Source organism: Leptosomus discolor, chromosome 1, assembly GCF_034619465.1.
Source record: "Leptosomus discolor isolate bLepDis1 chromosome 1, bLepDis1.hap2, whole genome shotgun sequence".
Classification (NCBI taxonomy): domain Eukaryota; kingdom Metazoa; phylum Chordata; class Aves; order Leptosomiformes; family Leptosomidae; genus Leptosomus; species Leptosomus discolor.
Window position 1 is genome coordinate 101,937,225 of NC_141391.1, and position 26,097 is coordinate 101,963,321.

Below are 26,097 nucleotides of genomic sequence, written 5' to 3' on the forward strand. Positions count from 1 at the left end.
GTGGAGTGGGTAGGGCATGACTTCAGAAAGTTAAAAAAAAAAAAAAGTCGACATCACTCAGGTCACATGATGCAAAGGGACCAATGGAGGCAGGTTCTGGAAAGGGGAACAGTTAAATTTGTAATTTTGGTTGTGTGAAACACTTCTTTGGGCCTCATAAACAACCACAGAACCACAAGTTGGGTACAGAGGCAGTCACACAAGAGCGGGTCCGGGATATTGGTCAGCAGGCAGGGCGAATCGTTTTGACTGCAAACCACAGAGTTTCATAGAGTGGTAAGCATCATCAACCACAACCGATCCGCTATTTTTTTTTTCTTTTTAAGAAACAATTTCGGAGTTCTTTTAGCAAAAGAACCTTATAATCCGCTTTGTGCTGCTCCTGAGGCACCAAGATAAAACAGAGCATGATGGCTGGGAGGAGGGTGGTAGCAATGACCATTCTTCATTTTTCACTCCCCAAGGTAGAAGAAATCATATATTCCTTCACTGTAAAGACAGAGTGAGTTTTAAAGAGGAAACAATGGCTTCAAACAGCATATTTGAGTCACTTCCTTCTTACCAGCACTTCTTGAGAGGTAAGTGCCATTCAGACTTTCTAAATATACTTTTTACTTTCCCATACTTAAGAAAAGGCATGTCTGGGGAGTATATGGGGACCTTCTTGTAGTACACGCTTTTTCCCCCTTCAGTTTTCTTTGAGGTGCTCTCATCGAAGCTAATATCTGAGCTTGCGGGAATACCATCTCATTACTTATCAGTCTGTTAAAGAGATTATAACAAGGACTCGTTTAAGCTGTTCAAACAGCCATTGCATTCTTGTGAATTTTCTCTTCATAAATCAAAGTGTGCTAGAATAACTCCCATGGATTACTGCAGATACAATAGCAGTAGCACAAGCCCCTTTTGATTCTTTTTGGCAGAATTGTGACTTTTTGAGCCACTGCCATGAAAAATGACAGCCAACAGCATACGACACATATTACAGGTTATAACACAGGGAGTGAGCAGCAAGCTGGTGTTTACCGCCAGCAGAGCGTGATGCTGTCTCACTTATGCCAGACCACCAGCCTGGGTAAAGGCACGTTCACGGGGAGAAGTCAGAAAAAGCTTAGAAACCTGCTTAAAGTTAGCTGCAACTCACGTGGCTCAGGAAAAGAAGCGGTGTGGATAAACTCAGTTTCTGTTGATGCCACGCAAGTCTCGGATGGCTGCAAATTATCGGCTGCATCCACCCTTAGAGAAATGAAGCAGTCCTGTAAAGGCTGAGGGAGGGATTGAAGGGCTTCACTCGGCAATCTGCGCTTTTTCACCAGTGACCAAGTGTACTCAGAGGCTCCTTCTAATGTTCTCACAGCCCCCCATGGACCTAATGCTTTAGTCATAGGTTATTCATACGAGTAAGCCAGGGACTGGCACGAGAAACTTGTCCGCTTCCTCGTAACTACCTTCCTAAATAGCTCATGCTACAGCTGAACTTTTACCCTTTCCACGCAAGCCCTCTGACCGCTTGAGCCCTTTTTGCAGCAGGGCTGCGCCCGTGCAGATGACAGGGCACACCAAGCTCATCGCAGACCGCTTGTCGAGCTTGGCTGGGGTGCTGCCGGAGAGCAGCACTTCATAACTCTTTATAGTTACAGACTACAGTTTCCCGGCCTCACTGATGGTGTCGGTGTGAGTCAGGAGTTATTCATATTAATAAGCGGGCTGGGGAACGCCGAAGGCTCGTCCCAGCTGCTGTGTCACAGCAAGCAGCAGCTCCGCCGGCACCCTGCTGCTCCTGTGGATCAGCGCTCCCCGAGTGGGACGCGGGCGGAGGGCAGCCTGCCGAAACACTAGCCTGCTCTTCTGCCTTACTCTAGTTCTTTTTTCCCTCCCCTCCCCCCTGGCTCCGTGTCAGGAGTTTTTCTACATCTGTCTTTCCTGGCACCGGAGAAAAGCTGAATCGCAGTGAGCTGTGTGAGTCACTTGGGCTCGCAGCACCTTCTAGCCTGGGCAGGGGAGATGCTGAAGGGTGAGCCAGAAGTGGCTAACTGCTCCGCGGCACTCACAGCTGACGTTTCCTCAACAGCCCTAGCAAGCAAAGGAAGCAATACTGCTAGAATAACAAGAAGCACCTTCCTGCATTTCAGCAGCCTTTTTTTTTTTTCTGTTTTTTGTTGTTGTTGTTGTTTTTTTAGCTCACCCGACTCTTTACTGTTTAATCTGTAGCACAGGAACACTTATTGAGGAAATTTTGTGCTTCTGATAAAATAACAGTGAACCTCATGGGGCAGTGCTCGCAGTGAGTGCCAGAGCACAGCCAGCCCATGGGATAGGATGGGGACAGCAGAAGCCATATTGCAGGCAGGAGCCCAGAGAGCCTGACAGGAGCTGGTTTAAGACCAAGGACCGATTTGACCAGAAAAAGAGTGTCACTAAAGCTGCTTAATCCAGCAAGTGATTTAGCTCAACACTCCAGAATGGGTTTTATCATTCTCCTTATTACTGTTCTCATTATTGTCGTTAACGTTACTGTAGTACCAGTATTTTGTGTTTCTTTGTGGACTAGGCTAGAAGTCTTGCTAGGCTAGAAGTTGCGCTAGATACCTTAAGATATTCATTCAGTTTTGGCAAGCCAGGTACAGATCCTGGTACGTACCCAGCACAAGCAATATCAAACTCCTGCTGTACAGTGCTAGAAAAGCTTGGGCAACAGCGCTCTGACTGAGTTATAAAGTAAATGTTTCGTTGTTGTAAAAGAATATTGTGTTTGAACACGGAAGCCTGTGACAGTTTTCCAGCAGTTCCCTTTTTCTTCCTTTCTTTACTCAAAAGAACTTTGCACCGTTTCAAAATCCTGCGCACAGCAAAAGTAACCCTTGGGCCCTGGAGCAAGAAAAATAATCATCCCTAGGGTTGGTTGTTCTCACCCATATTTCTCAATAGTGTTTACATAGACTGGTCATGTCCAAAACTGTCTCTTTTCTTTTTTTCCCGCCAAAATTTATTGCACTCTCTCTTTTAACTGAAATCGTGAGGTAAAGGGAAAAATAACAAGTTGTTTTCTGCCGTGGATTTCACTTTATCAGTCCATGCAGTTCTCCGAGAAGGAAATCCATAACTCTTTCTTAGCCTGATACTATGTGAAAATTGGGAAAAAAGAGGGGAGTGGGGAAGCAGAACCATTGTTCCAGCCCCTGTGAGCAGTGACAGACATAAAAGGCCTGACATATTAATTGAATGTGGTACACCACAAAGGATATGGCCCTTTTTCTATCACACCACACCAGGTCCTCGCTTCTGCCACTAGGTAAAGAAATGAGGATTATACTGAAACTTCCAGTGGTGTGCTCTGCATGCTGAACACATTCAAACATTTACCAGCTCCGCTTTTAATAAAGACCTCATTTTCCTAATGGCCTCTTTCAGTTTACGGTCTGGGCTTGGTGTTATGAGTACAGGGTAGAAGCATTTCTGTGTCTTGCTGCAGTGCAACTCGCAGAAAAAAACATTGTTCCATCTGCTTCCCAAATCTAGGACTGCATCAGCAAGGCTGTAGTTTAAACTTTTATTCTAGCAAGATTCATAGTATAAGGACAGATTTGCTGGTAACATTGAGGGTTTGACACTGGTGCTTGTGTATTGGCCAGATCAACACAATGATACCTTTCGGGCAGGGGGATCAAAATGAGACCTGTTGTAGAGTCTTGTATTAAAGAGTTCACATATAGTTTTAAAGGGTGCCTAGATAATTACATGATATCGTCACACCCCATAACTTCTTTTAACTTCTTAAGGACGTTAGACTGTTCTGTAAGGTTTCGTAATAATTTTGCCTACAAAGGAAGACAGAATAACTAATCTTTTTGCAGGGTTTTTATAAAGCTCTAAATAGCATGAAACATAATATTTTCCAGGAGGGCACTTTTTCCTCAATTTTCCTTTTGCTGCAAGGTTTAATTAATTCAATACGCAAAGAAGGTAACTCCTAGTTTTGCCTTTGTTGCATTTTTTATTAATTAATCAAGGCAATGAACACTTGTGCTGCCACATTTTGTTGGTTTCTTATCAAATGGAAATTAACTGCAGCAGAGCGCTTTGATGACATGGAAAAATACACTGTGTATACTTTTTACTTATAACGTGTCAAGTAGTGCCCAGCCCCTTGGGGGTTTCTTCCTTTTCAAATGCTAAATAAAACTATGGCAAGAGGCTCTTCCTGCACTGAAGGGCTTCCCTGCCTGGACCCATGGACACCTATACCCAAGCATACTGCTTCTCACTGAAAGTTAGTGGCTTTGACTTGACTTGCCTTGTGATGAAATTTATGTTAGCAGACTCTTAAAGTCCCTGGTGCTGTACATGAGCAGAGGGGTGAAGTGATTGGAGGCTCCCTGTTGTCAAAGTTTAGGTATGCAGTCTCACACTCTCAGCGTATGAGACTTCCCTATAAGTAAATGTTTGTCTGCAGAGGGTCCTGCATGAGGAGTTAGGGTAGCAAGCTGATAATGACTTCAGCGCTCTAGAAGTGGTGACATCAGCAGAAGTGGTCATGTACTAGAAGTAACTCTGCCAAAGACATGTTTCTCTGGGAAATGCACGGTACCTAACACTGCCATGTATTTTCCTTCACTTGCCCAGTAGAAGAAGCCTATTTTTTCACAATAGCATAAACTATGTTGCCACTGCATAGGGGAAAGCGAAAGTTTTCCAGCAATTTTGCAGACTGCCTGAACTGCAACAAAGAGTTAATTTGTATTATCAGCATTATAAAATACTAACTGCATCTTGTGAATAGGAAATTGGACTAAAGCTCATAAAAACCTTGGCTTACTAGAAGAAAAAAACTTGCACAATGTCTGATTTACACAGCCTTCTCTCTGTTTCAGCCTTTTTTTCATTTAAAAACCTTGAGAAACATTGTTGAGACCTGAACACAGGAATTCCTGTGAAGCAAGGGGTAAAGTATCTGACAGAGATGAATACACTGCTTTGGTAAGATCAAGGGATTTTATCCTAGGCCAAAATATTAGACAGAGTGTTTAACCAGTCACACTCAATGTAGTGATATGTTGTGATGACAGCCTTAGCCAGGACTTAGGGTTATGGCTGGCTTGCAGATCCCCCAGATTGGCTTGCCTTTCTCATGTGGCCATTAATAAGAGATTGTTGGATGGCAGTTTTGCCTTTGAGAGTGTTTTACTGCAAGAACCAAACTCCAGCTCTGAGGTAGCTCTCTGGTGGGAAATAAAAGTGTCTTCCCCACACTGCTGGTGTATGCAATATGAATAGAAAATAAACTGTATTTTTTTCATGATGAGAAGATAATCATGGTTTAGTTTGACTGCTAAGGCAAGACCTCAAAAGAGCAGTCTGCTTATCTTTAAATGTACGTGAAGGCCAGTGATATTGGCAAGTTTATGAAAGTAATTTATAAATTTTACTTCGGAACACAGAATGAGTATCTGCATCATCTTGTGATGAGAGGGGAGAATCTATACATAAATCAAAACTGGCAAAGAATTGCTGTTCTTGGATTTAGAAACAGACATACTTGCTTTTAAAAGCTAAGAAGAAGCAATCCTAAGGATATGGCGAAGGCATTTTTCTGTAAAACTATGAGGTTTGCCATAGTTGCTTTGACACCCTGCCACATGCAGAGGGGACACACTGGGTCTTTGCTGCACCTACAAAGCAGTGCCCAGAGGGCCAGGCAGGGGTGTTAGATTGAAGTCTTCTCCTGCTGTTGTAGAGAGCAAGAGTGAAAAGTAGAGTGGGCTCTGGAGCTAAAGGGCAATGCCACTGGCAACAGTCAGGGTGGGCTGGTGCTCTGCAGAAACTGCTGGCTGCAGTGCCTCCCTAAGTGATAATTTGAGGTTGCTCACCCCTGTGACAAGACAGGGAAACCTGTCTTCCTCCTGCACACACAGGTCAAGGGTTTGCATGTAAGAGGCTGCCACAGAGTACCTGGCTGGCCCTGGTACAGGAGAAGGAGGAGAGCTGCCACCATGCAGCTCTAACGACCTCTGTCAGAGGCTTGGGCTGCTTGTGCCAAAACGCGTGGGTGCCTGATGGGCTGCTGGGCGAGGGTGGCAACACAGGTCCAGCAGCCCTGGCAGGAGGGCAAGTAAGAAGATGCTCTGACTCTGGGTAAGTAAGAGGACAAATTGAAACTGTCTGGAGAGGGACCACCTGCTTTTTGAATCCAAATCTCACCTGCCGTCTCTGTCTTTCCCATGCCAGCACAGACCTTCCGGACGCAGGGTATGAGTTTAAATTGGGGTTTGTGGCCTTTCGGGTGGGGTGGCTGCCATGAGCATCAGGCTGTGCACAGACACAAGGCACTCCAGTGTGCAGTGGGGGAGCTCAGGACAGGCCACGCAACCCCTTCACTTCAGGGGCATGAGCCTTATGGATTTTCTGTGTTCCTGCAAATTGCACCATGCAAGGATGTGTTTGCTCAGATTTTTTTTTACTTTTTATTTATTTACTGCTGTTTTCTGTTTGTTGGTTTGTTTTTTTGCTGAAACAATTCTGACAGTCAGCTCACCCACCCACTCCTGTTCCTTTCTCTGTGCTTAGTCAATGGGTCAAGGTATGGTGGAAATTTTTTTAAACAGTGGGTGATTACAGCCTAGAACTCCTTGCCATAAACCACTATTGAAACCAAAAGTTTATCAAGATCCTTAAAACAGCTAGGTCTGTATATACATAACAGTTTCTTAACATGTACCAGCCAGATAAAGAAAAAAGCAGCTTTGGAAGTTCTCCCTTCATCCCTCACAGTCCTATATTAGAGCACAAACCTATCCCTTTCAAAGAAAACTTCCCATGTAAATAGGTCTGTCACCTGCAAGATGACTTGTGGCTTCCTCCATGACATCTAGTACTGACCATGGAGAGAAACAGGCCACTGGCTAGGTGAATCACTAGTCTGAGAGAAGGACAAGAAAACATCCCACTACCTGATTATGTCATCCTAAGAGGACGGACAATATTGGTGTAGAATTGAGTCAGCTTCCCAAATGCTAGATGAGTAGTAGGGATATCTCCTCTCTGAAGTGTAATATACGGGGTGATAACAGTGGTGGTGTCTGGAGCAGTAGAGCACCTACAAAGGTCTACTTGACCATCTGCAGTTGTCGAAGTCCATGTACCAGCATATCCACAGTGATACTTAATGCAAGACATGTCATTCTTGCCACCAGTGGAAAGGAGACTAGAAATTATACATACAGATTCCCAATATAATCAGTTTTGGAAAGAAATGCCTCTTCTGCTTAGGTCCCAGCAAAACAAGGCCTGGGCTTACAACCAAGATACATTTTAGTCCAAAACATCAAATTCTCTATAAAGATGTATGCAGATAATTGAAATAGGGAAAAATAAGGGCATAGAAGAACTGACTGCAAAAGAAGGGAAGTAGAGAGTGACGGTAGCTGCTACCTGGTAGAATTTCCAATTCATCCTTAATACTGTCCACAGGGCTCACCACTTCTGCTTGCAAGTGAAACTCTGTGAAATTGGGTAGTTTCACTTCATGAAGATCTGTGAGAATATTTTCTCCAGCTTTGATCTATCTGTTTTTTTTTTTTTCAGCCTGTGCTTTTTGTTTTGAGTTTCTGATTCCAGCGAACCCAAAAGCAGTCCGAGTCAGGGGCTTGGGGCTTTTTCTTTTGCCTTCTGAGTATTTTGTCTTGCGGTGTGTTTTCTGTTGTCTGGTTTCACGCTGAAGCTGTGATTTTGAGATGTGCTCAGAAGCTGCCCTTAGGTAGGGTTTTGACTGTAAGTTGAAAGGCTTGCCTCTCTTACAAATGCCTCTTCCGTGAATGTGGTGAGAGGAAACTTGAAAGCTGTCAAGTTTTATGTGATTTGCTATAAACATTTCACACGACTGTACTTAGGGTAAGCCCTGCGATCCTTGTAAAATCAGGAACCTCAGAAGGCATTGACCCAGCCCTAGAAGTGCCTTTTTGCGGTCTTTAAAAGAGAAAGATGACCATTTGCAAAATAATGTTGCACGTTTGGGGTGAAACAGCACAGCATAGGTCCAAGCATCTGTCCTTTGTGACAAATGTCTTGCATCTTCTCAGCCCTGGCACCACCTGCACCTCTCGTAAGTCCATTTTCTAGCCGGTTTTATGGCACACACCTGCACCATGCTGGCCAGATGTGTGCCTCGGAGGTATTGGGGCATTTACAGAAGCGTTGAAGAAGCACTGAAGGATGCTGAGCTCTGTAAGCATTGCCAAAGCACCCTGCGGTTGCCTGCTTTGGCAAGGCAAGCTCTGTGAACATGCTGAGCGAGGGGGCTGAGAGTGGGGTGTCACAGCCTCTGCAGTGGGCAGACCAGTCTCCTTGCCTGTTAGCGCTCAGGTCCCTATTTATACTTGCTACAGTATCAAAGGGTAGTGGAAGACAAGCTGGCACAGCAAGATGAAGGCTTTCATCTGCCTAGCAAGGATAACACAGACAGATGCAATATTACATGGGTGTAAGTCACCGCCAGCCAATCCCTGGAAGACATTGGTACACACTGTGGTGGTGAGCGGGGGTGGAAGACGTACCTCTGGGTTTTCACTACTGTTATTATATGGGCTGGCTAGATTTAAACTAGTTTCTTCACACCCACATGCCTGCAGACACACTGTAGACATGACCAGGAGCAGAAAGCATGCCCCAGAGCCAATTCTTAGGAGAATATCCTGGCTCCACCCAGACAGAGACAAAATGGCCATCAGCTGCAGGGATGCTAGGTCTGTCCTTTAAGAGCAAAGAAACCTGCAAGAAAAACATTAAAATGAAGTTGTGAATAAGACAGGAGGTGAAGTCTGAATGCCAGTGTTGACACAGGGGCTGAAAGAAACGTAGTATTAAGGTGCTGATGTAATTCATGTAATGCCAAGTAGCAGAACTATGGCTTGAGAATGAAAGTTTTTGTCTCTTACCCAGGAAATATTGGTGTGGATCAATTATTTATGGCATATTATGCATGGTTGTAAAAGGAGCTTTGAGTTGACTGGGATTTTTTCTCTGGATGGTAGTGGTCAATTTGTTCTTAGCTTATACATCAAGGATAGACACCTCACCCAGTGGACAAGTGAGGTGTATTTCCTCGATAAGCAGTGAGGAGAGACTCTGAAAGAAACACTCTTTAGCATGTATCATCTCCTGGTCTTATATAGAAGGACAGAGAGGGACAGGACTTCTATGAGTGCGACCACAGCTTTGGAAAGCAACCCTGAAAGCACTTTCCAAGTAAGAGGCTGTGAGGAGGAGGCCTCACCTGTGCAGTCAGTCTCCACACAGCAAGGCTTCCCTGGCTGCTGACCATCTGTCCATGTTGCACATCACCCAGAGCAGTCTACTGATACGAGACTACATGCTATGCCCAGTTCATAGGAAGTGTAATTTATTTTACAATACAGTTGCTAGATAATATCAGACTTCCGTATAAATGCTTCTGTTTTTCAGGACCTATATGTAAATGAGCTTTGGGTTTTGCGTAGGTTGGGTGTAACAGAATTCATATCTGGAAGATACATTCAAGTTAAGACTTCGTTAACCCCATGTGAACAGGAGTCAGCGAATCAGTTACTGCAGTACAGGGTGGCTTAATTGCTCCTATATACATTGTCCAAATGCTTTGCAAAGAAATTCAGTACCATTTTGTCCATCACATCTCTGTGGACTCAGAAGAAGGGAGCTGTGGAGGTTACTTCATGTGAGGTTCTAAGCAGACCTACATCCACCAGATCACTGAGCGCACTTCTACACCAGCCTGATTCCTGCTCCGTTACCACCATTTCACCTGTACCCAAGCTTGGGGGGCAGATAGCGTGTGAAAAGCGTTCTGCTTATGACTCCAGCTAGGAAAATGGGGTAGGTTGCCCTCTCACTAGAGAAAGGACAACACAGAGAGCCGCCATGTGGTTTACCCCCCATGTGTTTCCTAAGGACCTCTAATAACGCAGCCTAGAGACATGGGCACTTCTAAAAGGAAAAAAGACACCTTAGTCTCTGCACCGATTCTCTCTTCACTTTCTGCAGCAAGCCTGTAAAAAGTTATAATCTATGGTGCTAAACACCCGCACATTTTTTACAATAAGCATAATATAACTTGCATAGTGAAACCAAGATTCAGGTCTCATACGTGAACAGGAACTTATTCTGTCTGTACTGCATTGGAGAAAATTATTTTCTTTTCTAAATAAAACAGGGTGTTTCAAGTACAGTATGTTGTGCTATTGTGGAAACTAAACAATGTGAATGGCTTGCCTAGGTAAAAAGAAAAAGTGATAGGATAAACTCCTTGAGTTCAAAAGTAATGAACCACTTAAATTTTAGTGTAACAATCAGACTTTTATTGTTGTGGGGATTTTTTCTTCTAATAGGGATTGTAGTGTAAATAGTAATTTTTTTACAGTTTCACACAGAGTCCAAACAACTTGGAGTACTATTTTTGAGTGATATTATTTTGTACCGATATTTTTAGGTGCATCTATTTTATACTATGAAGCAGAAAAGCTACATTAGCCCTGAACAGCTTCTTTCCTTTACTACATAGGACTAATCTTCGCCAGTATGAACACTTTTTTACCTATATAAGTCCATTCCCATTTGGGAGAGTGCTCTCCTGTAAGTAGACATGTACCAACACGAAGAGAGATTTATGATTCCCCTGTGGGGGTGAAGTTATGGCATTAGACAGATGTCTATGCGAGGAAAGATGATTTAGGTTCACATTTTACTGGGGTAATTAAAGCAGCCCAGTATTTTGTGTACATAGTATCCGATCCAAGAGCCGACAAAACCAGTGGAAAGACTTGGCTGACATCCTTGGGCATTGGATGAGACCTGTGATGACTGTTCTCCTCCAGATAAAGGTATTAACAACCTGAAGTTGTGCTGCTGATGGCCCAGGTCAGCAATCCCTTTTCACATGGCTGTCCTTCCACGCTCACACACATGAAATACAGAGGGGTGATGCTGGTTCCACTTCTGTGCCACAACCTGCCTTTTGGTTCAAAGCAGCTTCCCGGCCCTTTCTGCCCCATTTTGCCATGCTCGCAAGAACTGCTGAATAAAAAATGGCACTGTACAAGTTAGAGATTGCATTTCCAACCACCCACTGATGAGCCAGCGCCTTTTTACAGGCTCTCCAAGCTCCTTCCCTCCCTCTAACAGCTCCATGCTTTGGGCCCGTCCCCAGCTTGCTTGGAGACGGGCACAGAGCAACTCCTGAGGCCCGCGTCCTCTAGTTTCGGTATGTTATTCCTTTGACTAAACCACACCAGTTGGAGATCAAAAGCACTATTTAAACAGAAGCGGCTGGAGGTTTTTCAGGCTGTCTCTTCTCCCCTTTCAGCCTTCAGAAAAGCCCACTCTAGCCAGAGGGATTAGGAAATACAACAGACCCCCGCTGTGTCCGATGGGATTAGATGGTGTCGTACAAGCTCAGGGCAGTGGCTGGACAAAGAGAGTGCTCTTGGTCTGCCAGCTACTTTTGTGAAGTCCTGCAAAGGGCATCAGGGAGCCAGGGCTGTCCCTGCTCCCTGCCCAGGGTCTGAGGGTTCTGCCTTATGGCTGGGAGACGGTTTCTCCATCGGGCATCTCCACTCGTCCTCTGCTCTGTTCAGAAGTAAGAACAAAATCTAATGTTTCACTCCCCCTTACCTACAGGTAAATAGGAGCTCCTTCACAGCAGCTGGGTTTGGCTTCACAACCCTAGGCCAGCTAAACTAAGTAGAGGGAGGGGAAAGAGTCTTTTCTTGGTAAACAGTTTTTCAACACGGTTTTCATCTTCAGCTTATGAATTATTCTCTGCCTGTCAGACATGTTCTCATTTATTCTTTGCTAATTTCTTCAGCAAATACTGTTCAGACTTCAGCTTGTTCACAAACAAATCCTGGTATACCCCACAGTCCCTACAGGAGAGATTTCCCTGCGTGAGTTGCAGAGCTGCTGACTGAGCAGCAGGCACAGCTAACCAAGGCAACACAAGGTGCCAGCTCTGTAGGTTTTCTCCCATGTACATGACTTAAGACAGTAATCAAGCATTCCTGCTTCCTGTGAAGGTTCAGGCTAATACACCTTGTTCACATACCCATCTTTGTAAAAAAAAAAAATCCAAAACATGATTTAACAGAAATTTGTTGTCAGATTTCAACTTGTTTTCAAAGAAAATCTTTTCACTGTTCCCTAAATTCCTTTCTGTCTAAAGTCCCTCACTTGTTAACATTTCATCCCTTTTCTTGCAAGGTCTTGTTGGAATTTACTTTTTTGTTTTTCTGCAGGAAATACAAGCAACATTAAGGCATCCCTTATTTGAAACTGCAGTTCAAAGCAAGACTGAAATCAGAATCAGAAAAATAACCTATATAAAAACATTAGCTGTCCTATTTTAGGAGATAATTAGCTGCAGCAAAGTTTCCCTCACTTATTTTTCCTTGGTGAGAAAACAAACTACCTTGTCATTGAGGTTTTTATAAAATGCTGCTGTTTGCAACATTTGCCACGAACAAATTAACACAAACATTTCTGGTGTATGACTTACATTCCTAATTTTGCTGCTAGTTTTCATTTCTGGAGACCAAAATGCCTTCAGTTATCACATAGTGAAGGGGAAAAAAAATGTGAATCATATATTTGGCTGCTAAGGAATATGCATGAAGAAGATCCACACCAAACATTTCTTTCCAGAACCCAGCACAGAAGGGAGAGAAAGTCAGGAAGAGCTCAAGAAGGGGAAGAAGTGTTTCATTGTGTGGCAGAAGCAGCATGCCTGGTTTAGCCCTTATATTAGCAAAGGTACTTTTCCTCAGCAAACCTCTGGGACATAGTACTATTCCCACTGGGTACTGCATTTTCCAGCTTGAATAGAGCATACTCCCAACCAGTTGTAGCTGACACAATTTTGGGAGATCAGTGGGTGATGGAGACACCAGCCTCAGCTGCTGACATTTAAGATACAGGTGCTTGGAACTGCCTTTCCAGCCAGCCAGCCAGCCAGAGCCAGAGTAATGCAATATAGGCAACTCCCACAGGTTGTGCTCCGAGAATAATCCACTGGCATTTGTTCAGGTTTTTTTAGAAGCTTAGTGTTTGAACTAAGTCCCCCATTGCTCATAACGTCATCCTACCAGCTTATTAAATTATCGACCTTTTCTTTACTGGTATCTTCCCACTTTGGTTAGGATTAGATGGGTACAGGTGGCCAAAAGAAGCCATGCTTCTGTGCCCGGCACCTGGTACCAGGCCCCTTTGATCATGATGTCTGCAGCCTCATCCCTTTCCAATTGATACAGAAAGTCAGAAAGTGATGGAAGGACTGGCTTCTTGTGGTGCTGGTATGCAATCCTGCTCTTTAATTTATAAGTTTGCAGATGGCCTGGAACAACAAGTTGTGTATTTATTTGGTCCTTTCTATGTAAGTGGTGAGAACAGGTTGCCTAAGGAAGTTATTGATGCTCCATCCCTGGAAGTGTTCAAGACCAGGTTGGGTGGAGCCTTGAGCAACCTGATCTAGTGGCAGCTACCCCTGCCATGGCAGGGGGGTTGGAACTAGATGATCTTTGAGGTCCCTTCCAACCCAAACCATTCAATGATTATGACGAAGGTTTCTGATTTTTTTTTTTTCAAAATCTCAAGTTTAGAATGCTGTGCATAGGCTGCCGTGGGATGAACAGGTGTGTGTTTTTGTGGGTTCTTGCTTTCCTTTTTCCAGCCTCTCCTAGAAGGCTTCTTCACGAGACTTAGCCTGTTGGTTTAATTTTGGTAATGCAATGACATCAATGCAAAGCTCAAAGGTGGTGTGTGCTGGATGTGGGAGGAAGAACAGAGGTAGGAAAAAGAGATGTATTTCTAGACTAGTTTCTTAGCCTCTTACATTTTCATGTTTAGCATACACTAACAGATGTGAAACTTGGTAGGCAGCTTGTGTCAGAGTTCTGATGCAAGTTATGATGTTGTAGATAAAAAGTGATGAGGATATTAAGCTAAAGGGTTGGTTCAAGTACTAAAGATTATACCCGTAGGATTTTTCATTTTCCTTTTTGAATGCTAGTGTAGCATTATCTTTCAGTGTGCCTTACAATAAATAATTAATACAAATCCTGATGGCTTGCATTCTGCAGGGGCTGTCAGCATAGCACTGGGTATGTCCTCCACTAAACCAGAAGCCCTTTGCAGCACCAGTAGGTAGTTTCTTTGTGAGACTTAGAGTTGGACCTCTGTGTTACTGTGTCTGAGCCCCATCAAACTTTGAGATACTAACATGAGACTTTTTTAGTGTTATTATTTGGAGATAATTGGAACTGAAGCATACCAAGACCTGTCTTCATTCACAGCAGATGCTAATAATGAGATCAGTGACATCATAAATGTTCTTGTCGTGTTGTTAAGGAAATGTTGGGGAAGCACTTAGGGTAGGGATGGATTGAGATCTACCTCAAACACTATGGGTAATTATGCTGTGTATATTAACTCTATTAAATCCAAATGCTCTCATCGTGTTGTTAATGTGGGCCTTCCCCACAACCAGAGTAATGTGGTAAAAATCTCTCATGCTACTGGGGCTGTGGGAAACTTCTCATGAGAATTTGTCGTGTTCTTCTCTGGGTAAGCCTTGCTTCACTGGGAAATTTCAAAAAGCTAATTTCAGTTGTTTGGCTGAAAGCGTGCAAAACCACTAAAACTCTTCTCCATGGAAATGTTGGACATGGTAAAATTTCAGATGGAAGCAGCCCATGTTCTGAATTCAAGGCAAGTCTAGTTGGATGCATTTAGAAAGACAAGACATGCTGTCTTAGGCAGAACTACTGAAGGCTGATTTCCTACAGACCAGGGGTCTTGTGGCTGCATTCTCTAACATCCGATAAGGCTTCAATCTGATCGTTTTTTCTCTTCTTGAGGAATCTCTAAAATCTCTCTTGGGTGACCCTCAGCTGGGAGCACTGACAAAACCTCTCTGCTACTGCCATGTTTCGTGAAAGCTGTAGGAGCTTAAGACTGCTTCTGCTCTATCAAATTTAGTTAAAGGTGTCCCACAAACCAGAAAAGCTAAGGGAAGTACAGAGAGAATGGAAGCGACAACATAAGCACTGCCTCCACAGAAAAGCAGTCTGATAAAGGAGCTTTGCAGTTCAGTTTGGCATGCAGTGGGCCAAAGTGATACACAAAGATAGTCAAATACATTCACAGGCGGCTTAAACTACTCTGGGAAGAGCATGTTCCTTATCTTCAGAGATGAAGAACCAGGGAAGAGTGGTCATACCAGAAGTCTGGGGGAGAGAGAGAAGTAGAAACAGAACCTCAATTTTTTTGACTTACAGTTCTGAGCCTGCCTATCTACAAAATGATCTCTTGTTTACTTTGAATTTCAAATCTGATCAAGTCAATGTTTTTGTCAGAAATTCACCTTAGCATTGCACTCATTATTTCAGGGCCCAGACATTGTACATCTCTAGCTGCAACTGGGCAATCCAGATCAAATAGTGAACCATAAAGAAATTCCAGGAAAAAATGTTTTCCAATTACTTTCTAGCAACAGGTGAACTTGAAAATATTATGAGCTGTTTGTGGACAATACGGGAACAGGAAAAGAAATAAGACTAGCTGACAAACAATTTGTGGTATGAGACTCATTCAGCTCATTAAGAATCTCAGATCCAGGAGGAGTGGTGCACTAGGGTTTTCTCCAGCCTGGCTTAGCACCATCTTAGCAGTAGGTGATGCTTTGCGCCTCCCTGTGCCAGAGAGAGAGCGGTTTTAGGGTACAGTTCAGTCCTACCAATTGGAAACATCACCACTAGGAGAGACTCCCTAAAAACCTCCCAGGGTCCAGCAAAGCCGGAGGTTGCTGTTACAGGACAGGGAGCTGTGAGAAGAAACTATGCATTCATTTAGAAATGTTTCATCTTTCTTTTGCAGAAAATATTTCAAAAGAAAAGCTTCATTTTTCTGAAAACTTCATTCTAGAGCTATATTTTTTTCAGCTTTCTCTAGTGTTGATCTGCTACAGCACCAGGCAGTGCCAGAAAAGCCTGCAGGTTAGAGAGCCCTGCTGCAGCTCTACTGCAAAGTCTGTGCTGGCATTGGCACAGGCTCCACCTCTGCTGACAGAGGCTAACCTTTGACCAGGCAGTTAACAGACCAGAAGCAGAGTGTGTTTTGCTTTTCTCATATCTAACTTCTGAGTAGAAACCCAGGCTGATACCTCGCTTGTTTGCAGAGACAGAAGGATAGCCCAAGCGACCTTGAAAAACTGAATGTGCTTCTTGAGGCGCCTGAGCAGCAAAGTTTGGTGCAGGGATTTTGCTAACACTGGGGCAAAAAGAGGCAATGGTGTCAGGAGCCCTGGCTCTGCCACAGGCTCTGGTGCTGCTGGCTGTGAGGGCAGCCACTTCTTTGCCTCCTCTGGTAGCATCTCCATTCAACCAGTCCTGCCTTGAGCCTTTACTCCAGCCTGTGCAGGGGGATTGCGTAGCAAAGAAATCGTGCTACCCACATCCTTGCAGCCATCCTGCCATGTGACATCAGTGGCTGCTGCACAGACTGGAGAGGAGGTGAGCAGCTTGGATGCCCTTGGTGCCTAAACGTAGCACAGGCACTTCCTTAATAACTGGTTTTAGGTGGAATAAAGAAAAGCAAGCAAGATGGAAGCTCAGCCTTTCCTCTTCAACGCGGCCAAGCCTGTACCACACACTTCTTGTTTTGCTCATCAGCAGAGGGCTGCAGGAAGGAGATAGGTCTGTCCTTTCGGCAGTGCACCTGAGGCTGCCCTCCCTGTGGGAGTGAGCCAAGTGGTCCCAGGGCAGCGAGAAGGACCCACACCACCCCTCTCCCTGAAGTTACGGGGAAGCTGTCAGCCTTAGCGGAGGCATCCTGTTTGTTGAAAAACAAGTGACAGTTGAAGAAGGGTTGCAAGAGCGAGCAAACCGCAGCTCCTGCGCGGGGCTGATAACAGCCCTGCGTCGCTTTTGCAGCAGTTCCGTCGCCACCGAGTGCCGGTGGGGGGACGGCGTGAGCCTCGCTGGCGCTTTCCTGTTTCGCGCTTTTTCCTGCTGCCATTTCTTGCTGTTGAGTTCTGCCACATTTTTTCGGTTACTTGCTGGTTTCTCAAATGGGCCCTCCCCTGCTATAAATGGCGTGCAAGGGGCGGCCAGGCACCTGCTCCATCCACGGGGGGACTGCTGGCATCCGCAGGGCTGAGTGGGGAGGATAGGGCCCAGCGTTCAAGAAGGCGGCTGCAAATGTGCTCTTAAATGTGTGTACCTGTCGTGGCTTGAGGTTTCGTAAACTTGCACCCACGCCTGCCTCCCTGCCAGTGCTCCTCAGCCTGAGATATGAGAGTACTTTATGAGGCTTCATTTAACCCCACATTCAGAGCACTTTTGGAGGAGGCCTGCAGTTAGGCAAATTTAAAATCTCAAATTTTTAAATCTCAGTGCAATGCAGACCTAGTCCCTCGTTCTGCGACTGTGTGTGACTATATTGCCGTGGCTATTGCTGGCTCCCTTGGGTGTGATGGGAAACCTTCCGCGGTGGTGAAGTGTGTGCATGCATGCGTGTGTGGTTTCTGTTTGCAGCATGAGCCTTGACTTTGTGCACAACTGTGTAAATGGTGCTACTTACCTCTTCAAAGCTAAGCACACATGTAAGGCTTAGAAAGCTCAAGCTGACAGATGCACAGGCTACAAAGGTGTTGAACACGTGTGTCCCCATCTGCACGAAGTCAGGCCATTCAGTGGGCTTCCCATGACCTAGGTTTACTCAGTTTTGAACATCTCACCCTAAGGTTCAGCCATGTGTTAACATAAATGGCTTTCCATTCTTTCTCTCTGATCAGAATGACGGGGCTAGCAGAAAACGTTTTTTTTTTCTTCAAACAGGAATATTATTTTTCTTGAGCTTTGCGTAACATTCATCAATATTATCAGAGCACTTTTTCTCCAGAAAGATGTCTCAGGATGTGCTTGTTTAAAACAGTTTGACCAGTATTCTTATTTCGCATCAGTTACATAATCCCGATAATCTTCTTTCATTTGCTAAATGATGGGCTTCTAGTAAGGAATTCAGTTTTCAGGAAAAAATACATTGGAAAATTGCTTCAATAAAGTGTTGATTCACTTTGTTCTTATAAAAGAGTAATAATAATCATCATCATAAAAATGTGGACCACATTTTAATTTCAAATGCCACCAAAACCACTAGCTTTTGAGTTTCATAGCTTTCCCTGTGACTTTGCCCTCTTTCTTTTTACTGACGCACTCCACTGCTTTGCTAGGAGCTGGACAAATGTACAGGAAAGCACCCTGAAAATTTACAGCCAAGAAACCAAATCGAAGATATGCAAAGGGTATGGGCTTACTGGACCAGTACTGTTGAAACTTGGTTTGTGAGAAGCATGAAATTAAACAAGAAGATAAAAATGGTTTTGGCAAGAGCTAACTTCAGTCGCACAAGTGCGTGGGGGAAGTTAGAGAGCCCTCTGTAAGGCAAGGCTGATGAAGTCACCTCTGTCTCCACAAATTACTCTCCACCCATGCTTTTACTTCTCTCCTAGCTTCAACAAAAGTGCTCAAATGTTTGGTTTTTTTTTATTTCTATCTGTGTTGCAGCCTGTTTCATTTCTGCTCGAATACTGTGATCCCTCGGGCCCTCACAGGGCTCTGTGCTGTGTGGGCTCCCTCCCCGGGCACATGCATGCTCCTGTCCCCTCTGCTCCTTCCTAGTGCAAGAACTTTCCTGGCCCTAGCTCCTTGCTAGGACACCTGCTCTCAGTGGGGGCATCACAATGTGTCCTCCTCTGCAGCCACCTCCTGCCCCATCATCCTCTCTCTTATCCCGCCGTAGAGGCACCATGGCCAGCGCTGCCCTTTGGTCACTTCCCCTTTCCCTCCATCTGGTAACATGTTTTCTGGGACTGCATACCCCCTACCTTCTTCCCTGCCTGGACCATGGGAATGCTTGTGATTTTTCTTTGCCTTGTAAGTGGGAAACCCCCAAGAAATCTTTCTACAGAGCTCAGACATCAGAAAACTGTTGATATTCACATGTTAGCAAGCATTTAGACTGGGATCTTCAAAGGAATCTAGACAAACCACCACCAACAGGCTTCAGAGTAACTTGCACATCCCACTCCCTCAGTCACTACGTCTCGCAGCTTGCTGCGGCATCTGTCAGTGTAGCAAGTTGTGATGAGAAAACGGAATTGAGATTTATGAGAGACTGCTGCTGGATCAAACTTACTGACTTCGGTTTATTTGTTTATTTCTTCAGGTCATTTTTTACATGTCAAAATACAAAGAAAGTGTGCTTTCCTGATTTCTCTTTAGAAAGGATTGTTTGAGAGTATGAAAGCTTCTTTCCTTTTTCAGAGTTTCCTTCCCTTGCCACAGAGCTCACCCAAAAAACAGGGCAAATAGTGAGCTGCATCTTCAGCTGTTGGAGCCAATTAGCAAAAGTTGCTATAAAAAAGCCATTCTAGACATTGTGGCAGTTTTCCAGAGCTTGTTTTCCTTGTCTTTGCATATAGAGTCAGGAGGTAAAAAACAAGCTGGCAGCTCACTGCTCTCATCCCCCTTCCCACCCCATGCACTCCAAGGTGACAGAGGATCCTCCAGAGAGCGGGGTCCCATTGGCTGCTGCAAATGCACTGGGCCCCCATCCCAGGCACTCCGGACAGGCAGTGACCAGGGCTATGGCATTGCCACCCTCACTTAATAAAGACACTGTTGTGGTAGCTTTTTATTTTGCTGGCATGAGAAGATAGCATTTTGGTGCATGGCTTGCTTTTGCTGGAGGTTTTTTTTTTGCCTCCTCAAAGATAAAAAGTGGAGAAACTTCCAAGTTATCCAGACAAAGCTTTTACAAGACAGAGTTTAAGGGTTGCAGGGTACTTGCTCTGATGGGTTTCAAATGCTGTAGTAATAAGGATTCTTTCCATCCCTTCCCTTAGGTCATTCACTGAGAGAATTTATGGTTAGAGATTTTTCCTTAGCATTCAGCAAGTTTCTCTTCTTTTCATCTAAGTCGTCTAGTTACTGGAGACTATTATAGTTATGAATGTGTGTTTGCAGTATACAATACAGAGGTATATATACACGTGTGTGTATAGGTATGTCCATACACTATGTGTACGCACATTGTGTTTTATTTACTTTACACCCTAAATAATACCTTTTCTGTGTTTTACACCCTCTAAGTGTTTGCAGGATGTGCTGACCATGCCATCTACTCATTACTCATCCAAGGACAAGCTCTCCAAGCTGTCTTCATAAACCTGTTCCTCGAGCTTGCTAGCTACACGCTTCTCACATCACCTGCTTGCTCTGTGCCGAGGGACTGCGGCGAGCAGAGCAGCCCCGCAGCCCCTCCCCTGGGCCCAGCAGGAAGGCGGCTGCAGCCAAGGCCCTGCTCACTTCCCCCACACTATCCCTCACAGACAGGTGTGAGAGTGCTGCAACCATGCCATGTGGGGGGGGAACGTGCGGAGGCATGGCAGGGGTGTGGGGGGGGGGTTGTAGCACATGGCTGCAGCAAGGAGTCAGGGGAAGAAAGCAGCTCCTTCTGTAGCCCCACAATGACACCTACATAAGCCTATGTGACAATTTTTTACATCACCACTTGGACCTTGAAGACTGGCCTGTCAGCAGCCCTCTGTATAAAGGCCTGAACAGGACCTGCTCTGGGAGAGATGCCTCTGTCCCAGGGGCTGGCTCAGAGCATCTTCTGAAGTGTTGTGATCCCTCTGTTTTGGGCAGTTCCTCCTATGTGTGGATCTGCTAGGCAGACAGGGATGGAGCGAGGTGTTCAGAGCACCTGCTCCAGTGCCAGGAGGGAGTGCGCATGATGGTGAGGAAGAGCAGGGACAGGAGGTGGGAGGGAAGGGTCTGAAATGAGCTGAGACAGGACACAGAGCTCTCACAGGGGCCTGCCTTCTGGGAATAACCATCATCATCCAGCCAAAATGAAGCCCAAAATAGTCTGTTTTACACACCTCTGCCCTTAACACCCTCCTTTCAATTCTCAGCTACCCTCCTGAAATCCAAGTAGGTAATAATCACTCTATTCTGAACTGAGACTAGTTCTCTTCACTGAGCTGGGTGCTGCATAAGAGCAGATGAAAGAAAGCATCCCTGCCTCAGATTGTTTCTCAGCTTAAAAAAAGAAAAAGTCAGAGGCAACAAATGGGCGTGCAGGCAGCGAGACAGGCTGGCAGGTTAGCCAGTGGTCTGACATGGGCTTGTGCCAGGTTTTTGTAGGTACCACAGCAAAGGAGGAATTGGAGTGGGATAGTGGGACAGTATCACAGGTGTGCCAGAAAGTAAGGGAAGCAAAGGGGAAGGGTAGAGGCATTTGTTCAAAAAATCTTCTAAGTGGTTGGGTAATAGCATGGGGCACCACAGGCTGAACAGTGGCGCATTGGGCCCTTTGATCCTAAAAAGCAGGCAATAAGCAGGCTGGGGCGGGCTGTGAGCTTGTCTTTACTCTGACAAGGGAGCACCACAGGCATGCGGCTGCGCTGCTTGCTGCCGTGTCTGCGTGGGGATCAGAGGAAGAGCACGGTGTGCCGGGCACCGCAGAGCTAACAGGTGGTGAGAGTGTTTCTCTCCCGTTCCCTCACCAGCACCAGGGTAATCCTGGGCTGTGCCTTCAGTGATGAAAGTGCTAGGTGTGTGTGTGAATCATGGTCCTCCCAAGCGAGTGGGTGCCTTGAGCAATCACTGGGTCTTCCCCAGAGGATGCAGTGCAGAGCGGTCCTTCCTGGCTGCTACGAGTCAGCACTTGGTACCTCTCTGCACAGGGCTCCGAAGGAGCCTGATGGTATCTTTATCTGTTGCCAGCATCAGTTCAATTTGCTTTTGTTTAGCCTTTCTTTTCTATCAATGGAAGAAACTGCTCCTTAGAAGACAACCATAGTCAGCGGCTTTGACTTTATGGTGCCGTGATTAGCTTTGGTTTCGTGTTGTAGTTACCAGAAGCGTGAATGCAATGCCGTTTGCCCCGATGAGTTTCATAGAAAGTGAAGCTGCAAAAAATATTAGGTTTTCTCTTGTGGGAAGGCAAAAGCCACGTACACCACTAATTCCACCACAATCGTTCCTTGGTTGCTGATGATAGGCAGGCTGGAGGTAAATGGGGTACTCTGCTGGGCAACAGATAGAGCTAGCTGACCTCATTTTTCTCCAGCAGCATTTCACATTTATTTTGCCTTATTCCCAACACATCTTTTTTGCATTTGACAGAAAAGCAGAGAAGTGCAGTGGTGCCACCCCTCACCTCCCAAAATTAGTGGCCATGCTCGGGGAGAGGAGCATGGTGCAGGAAGGTGGACTAGGCCGCTGACGGTACATTGGAAAAAGCTTCGTCTGCACTTGCTGGATGGGCCTTCCCTGATGGAGCGCTTATTTATTTTTTAAGTCTTCCTTCTAGAAAGCATTTGTTTACATCAATGCAGTAACAGCTGGGTTTGGAAAGAAGCACGACAAATCTTAAAATGTTGAATTTATACCAAAGCCTGCTGCAGGCATGAGATGAATATCCTTTGTTTTGGCCAAGGAGTGCAGTTCAGGCTGCAGGTTTTTTTCATATAAAAATATAATCCTAAAAGGAATCCTGGATTTAACCACGTATCTGCAGTCTCCTGAGGGGGCTCTTCCTGCTCAGAAGTCTCTGCAAAGCTCTGGCTCTCCTGATTCAGCAAAAGCTTTCATACTCCAAGGGGTAGGTTCAGCTTCAGGATTTCAAGTTGCCCAGCTCAGATCACAGCTTCCAGTTTAAGCTTTAGGGGAAAAACTTACAGTTTGTGTTTTACATTTCTGATGCTCAATGGAAGAGTTGCTTAGGTGTGAACCATGAACTTCTACCAGTAGGTTTTAAAACAGACTGTATGGTAGTTCATTGTCTATTCCCTATCATGTAATTTGCAATACAAATGGCTTTCTCCTGATAAGGTTTCTCCACTCAGATGACTACAAAAGCTATTATTTGTTATATTGAGCTACTGTCAAAACCAGGTCTGTTTCCCTTACAGGACTAGCTAGAGGATAAATTTCACTATTGAACACCTCTATAACCTGTTGCTGTCTCAGAATATTTTGTTTTCTTAACAGAAAACCATACAGAAGACAGCTTGTATTAATGACTGGCCTGACAGATCCATTCCACAGGGATTTCATTAAAACCCGACAGGTATCACCTCTTCTATAGAATTTGTCACAAAGCTTTTGCAGCAGTTTCAGACCCTTCCTTTAAATGAAGATAAATCCTTCCTAGACTATTTGTAGGTATCCCTGGTTTTCTAGATGCAAATCCACCCCTAAAGGGCAGCGTTTTAGTATGAAGGATATTTGGCAACTGTTACAGTCAACAATTCTAATTCAGCTCTTTCAGTAAAGACCAGGGCTCGGATGAGTAGCCCCCCCTCTTTTCTTAAGATTATTGAAGTTCATTGCATTGCTTGGGAAGCCATGAAGGCTGTGCCAGTGTTGGCAAACCTGGAAGTCCAAACCCTCTGTGCACTGATCAGGTGAAGCAGAAGCAGCAAGCATACATCCATCCTTAGAGAGCCCAGCTAATACCTGACACCTTTAAAGGGGAGAGGGCAATTCAGGTACCGGTTCCTTGTCATTTTAAGAGCAGGCTGTGGGTGAGAGAGGAGCCAGGAAGGATATCTTGCTTGAGAGGAGGCGGTTGCTAGATAAGCCTTGAGCTGAGCTGCCCAGTAGGCATGGAAAACCCATGGTAGACTGAGGCATCGACTGAGGGATCAAACCTGGCTCACATCCTTGTCAGCTCTCAGTGCAACAGGATGGTACTGCTGCTCATGCTGTTCTTATCTGGTTTACAAGGCCGGGTTGCTTACTCCAGATGCGTTGTTACATGGTTTGTGCTGGTGGCCTGGATGCACAACTTCCTAGTAACCACAGGGCAAAGGCTGCTTATTATGTGCTTGGTGAATGTCTCTGGCTAGTCAGGAGCTTTTTATGCAGAGCTAGAGCATATATTTAAAAATGTCCCTGAAATGCAAGCACCTGAATTCTATGAATTACTGTGAATCAGCCTCCGGTAAGCTTGCTGCTGAGTAAATCAGGAAACACATGGTGTTGCACAGCCTGCTTGTGCGCTTTGGGCTTTGTGGTAGGCTGCCAGCAACTAACGCGGGCACTGAGGGCGGCTCCACCAAGGGGATTTTGGAGCAATCCCTGCTGCTGTCTGGAGGGTTAGGAGCAGGGGACAGGGAGGTGTTTATATGTTGTTATGATGGCATTGATCGAGTAGATTAAAGTTTCTCCTATTGTATAAGAGGAAGCTGCCAGGGAGCAGCCTCATTTGCCTTGAGGACAGGTGCATTCACTTTGTGTGGGAGATGCTGTTGTGAGCTCTCCTTTTCATGTGCCTTGCCTTCACACCAAAGCAAAACAGGGCAGCTGAAACAGAGGAGGGTCATTTTTGTAGATTGAAAAAAGGCATAGATGTGAAGACAGATAGCTGTAAAACCAAATGCTATTGTTCCTAGTTGAAAACGGACAACAAAAAATATCTCTGACCTCTATGAAACAATTTTCCCACTATGCTGAATTAGCTATCTTTTCTTATCAGTATGAAATAATTCCTTCCCTAATGCAAACAATATGCTTGCCATGAGAACAACAAATAGCTGTGAAGCTCACACTGTAGAAATTTCTGGAGGATCAGCAGTACTGACATGACTCCTCTCCTTATGAATTTGTCCCTGCCTCTTCAGGTCAAGTCTTCAAATTCAGCTCTTCAGATTCTGCATTTAGAGCAGAAAAAAGCAAGTTATGAAACCAGAGCTATAAAAAAGCAAGCAGTGTCTGGACAAGAGGGCTTGGGCAAAACTTCAGGCAGATGCTGCAGAGACTATCATGGGAAAGGAAAAGCGCAAAGAGAATCAAAGGGTTTTGTAGGGGTGAGAGGAACCATGTGGGGTGGGAAGGAGAAGGAGCCTGGGTTTAGGGGAAAGAGGATATCAGCAGAAGTGGGGAAATAGCAATAGAAAGGTGGGGAGGAAAGGAGAGGAGAAGCCGCTGAAGAAGGATGCCCTGGGACATGCAGGGAGTCAGGGCACACCTTTCCCCTCGGTATCTCCAACACAAAAATCCCCCTCCAGGCTTTTGCTTCTTTGAAGTGCAAAGCAGGTTTGTGTGCTCCCTAACAGCAAGGAAAAGGGTCTGCCACAAGTTTCCTCCTACTGCAGCTCTGCTGCTACACGGCAAGTTTGGTCTTTTCTGTGAATATATGACTCTCAGTAAGCTTTAAAGTCTAAAACCCCAGCTATGGGCTTTGCATATTTACACTGGCAGGAGACCGGTTCCTATTATTTTGCCACTCTGATGCCATGGCTTCCTAGTCAGTACAGAAAACTGGCATGCTATATTAGACAAAGAGATTAGCTACAGCTCTGAGTCCATTTCCCGAGGCATAGGGCAGCAGAAATAAAACTGAGCATCCTCTCCCTCGCTGTAGCACCCTTTGAGCGTGGGTTGGGATGACTTCTGTCGAAAGCCACTGTTGTGCTGGATCAAGTTTGGGGATGTTTTTGCTCAGTCTTCAGGAGTGAACTGACAGTATTGTGTCACGAAAGGTGTTCAGAATGAGAGCATTTCTCAATTGCATACAAGAAAACAAAACTATTATATCATTTTTAAAGAAATGCATACACACACAAAAAAAGACCTTTCTGCTACAAAATCCCAAATCTCTGTTAGAATATAAGGAGCTTTACATAGTTGATGATGTTTACTTAAGTAGTGCAAAAAAGCCCCAATTCAGAATTTGTGCATGGCCCCCTTAATCCAGTAGCACCTGCCAAAGGACATCCAATAACCCACTCTTTAGCTGCAAGGGCACACACAAAAGACAGCGTGGGGGCAGGACTCACGTTACAAGCCAGCTGCTCACTAAGATCTTTGGGCTTTCAGAGGAAAAAAGGTCCAGATCACTTCTGTGGCTTTCAACAGAGTTTATTTAAAAGCTGGGGTGTGGGGTGGAAACCGTATGCGTAAGTGCTGAAGAAGAGCTAGTTTATAAGCAAGTTAAGAATGCCTAGACTTTGATTTTATGCACCTTGATCATTGGTGTTAACAT

At 45.0% G+C, this 26,097-nt stretch overlaps 1 protein-coding gene across 2 annotated transcripts in view; it reads left to right on the top strand.

Moving 5' to 3' along the window:
* The first annotated feature begins 523 nt into the window (after positions 1–523).
* The window catches only part of RUNX1 (RUNX family transcription factor 1), a 169,306-nt gene continuing 143,732 nt past the window's right edge, over positions 524–26,097 (top strand). For both annotated transcript variants that reach the window (XM_086482482.1, XM_086482490.1), the window contains exon 1: positions 524–578. In XM_086482482.1, coding sequence (XP_086338608.1) covers positions 524–578 — 55 coding nt within the window. The remainder of the gene's footprint in view (positions 579–26,097) is intronic.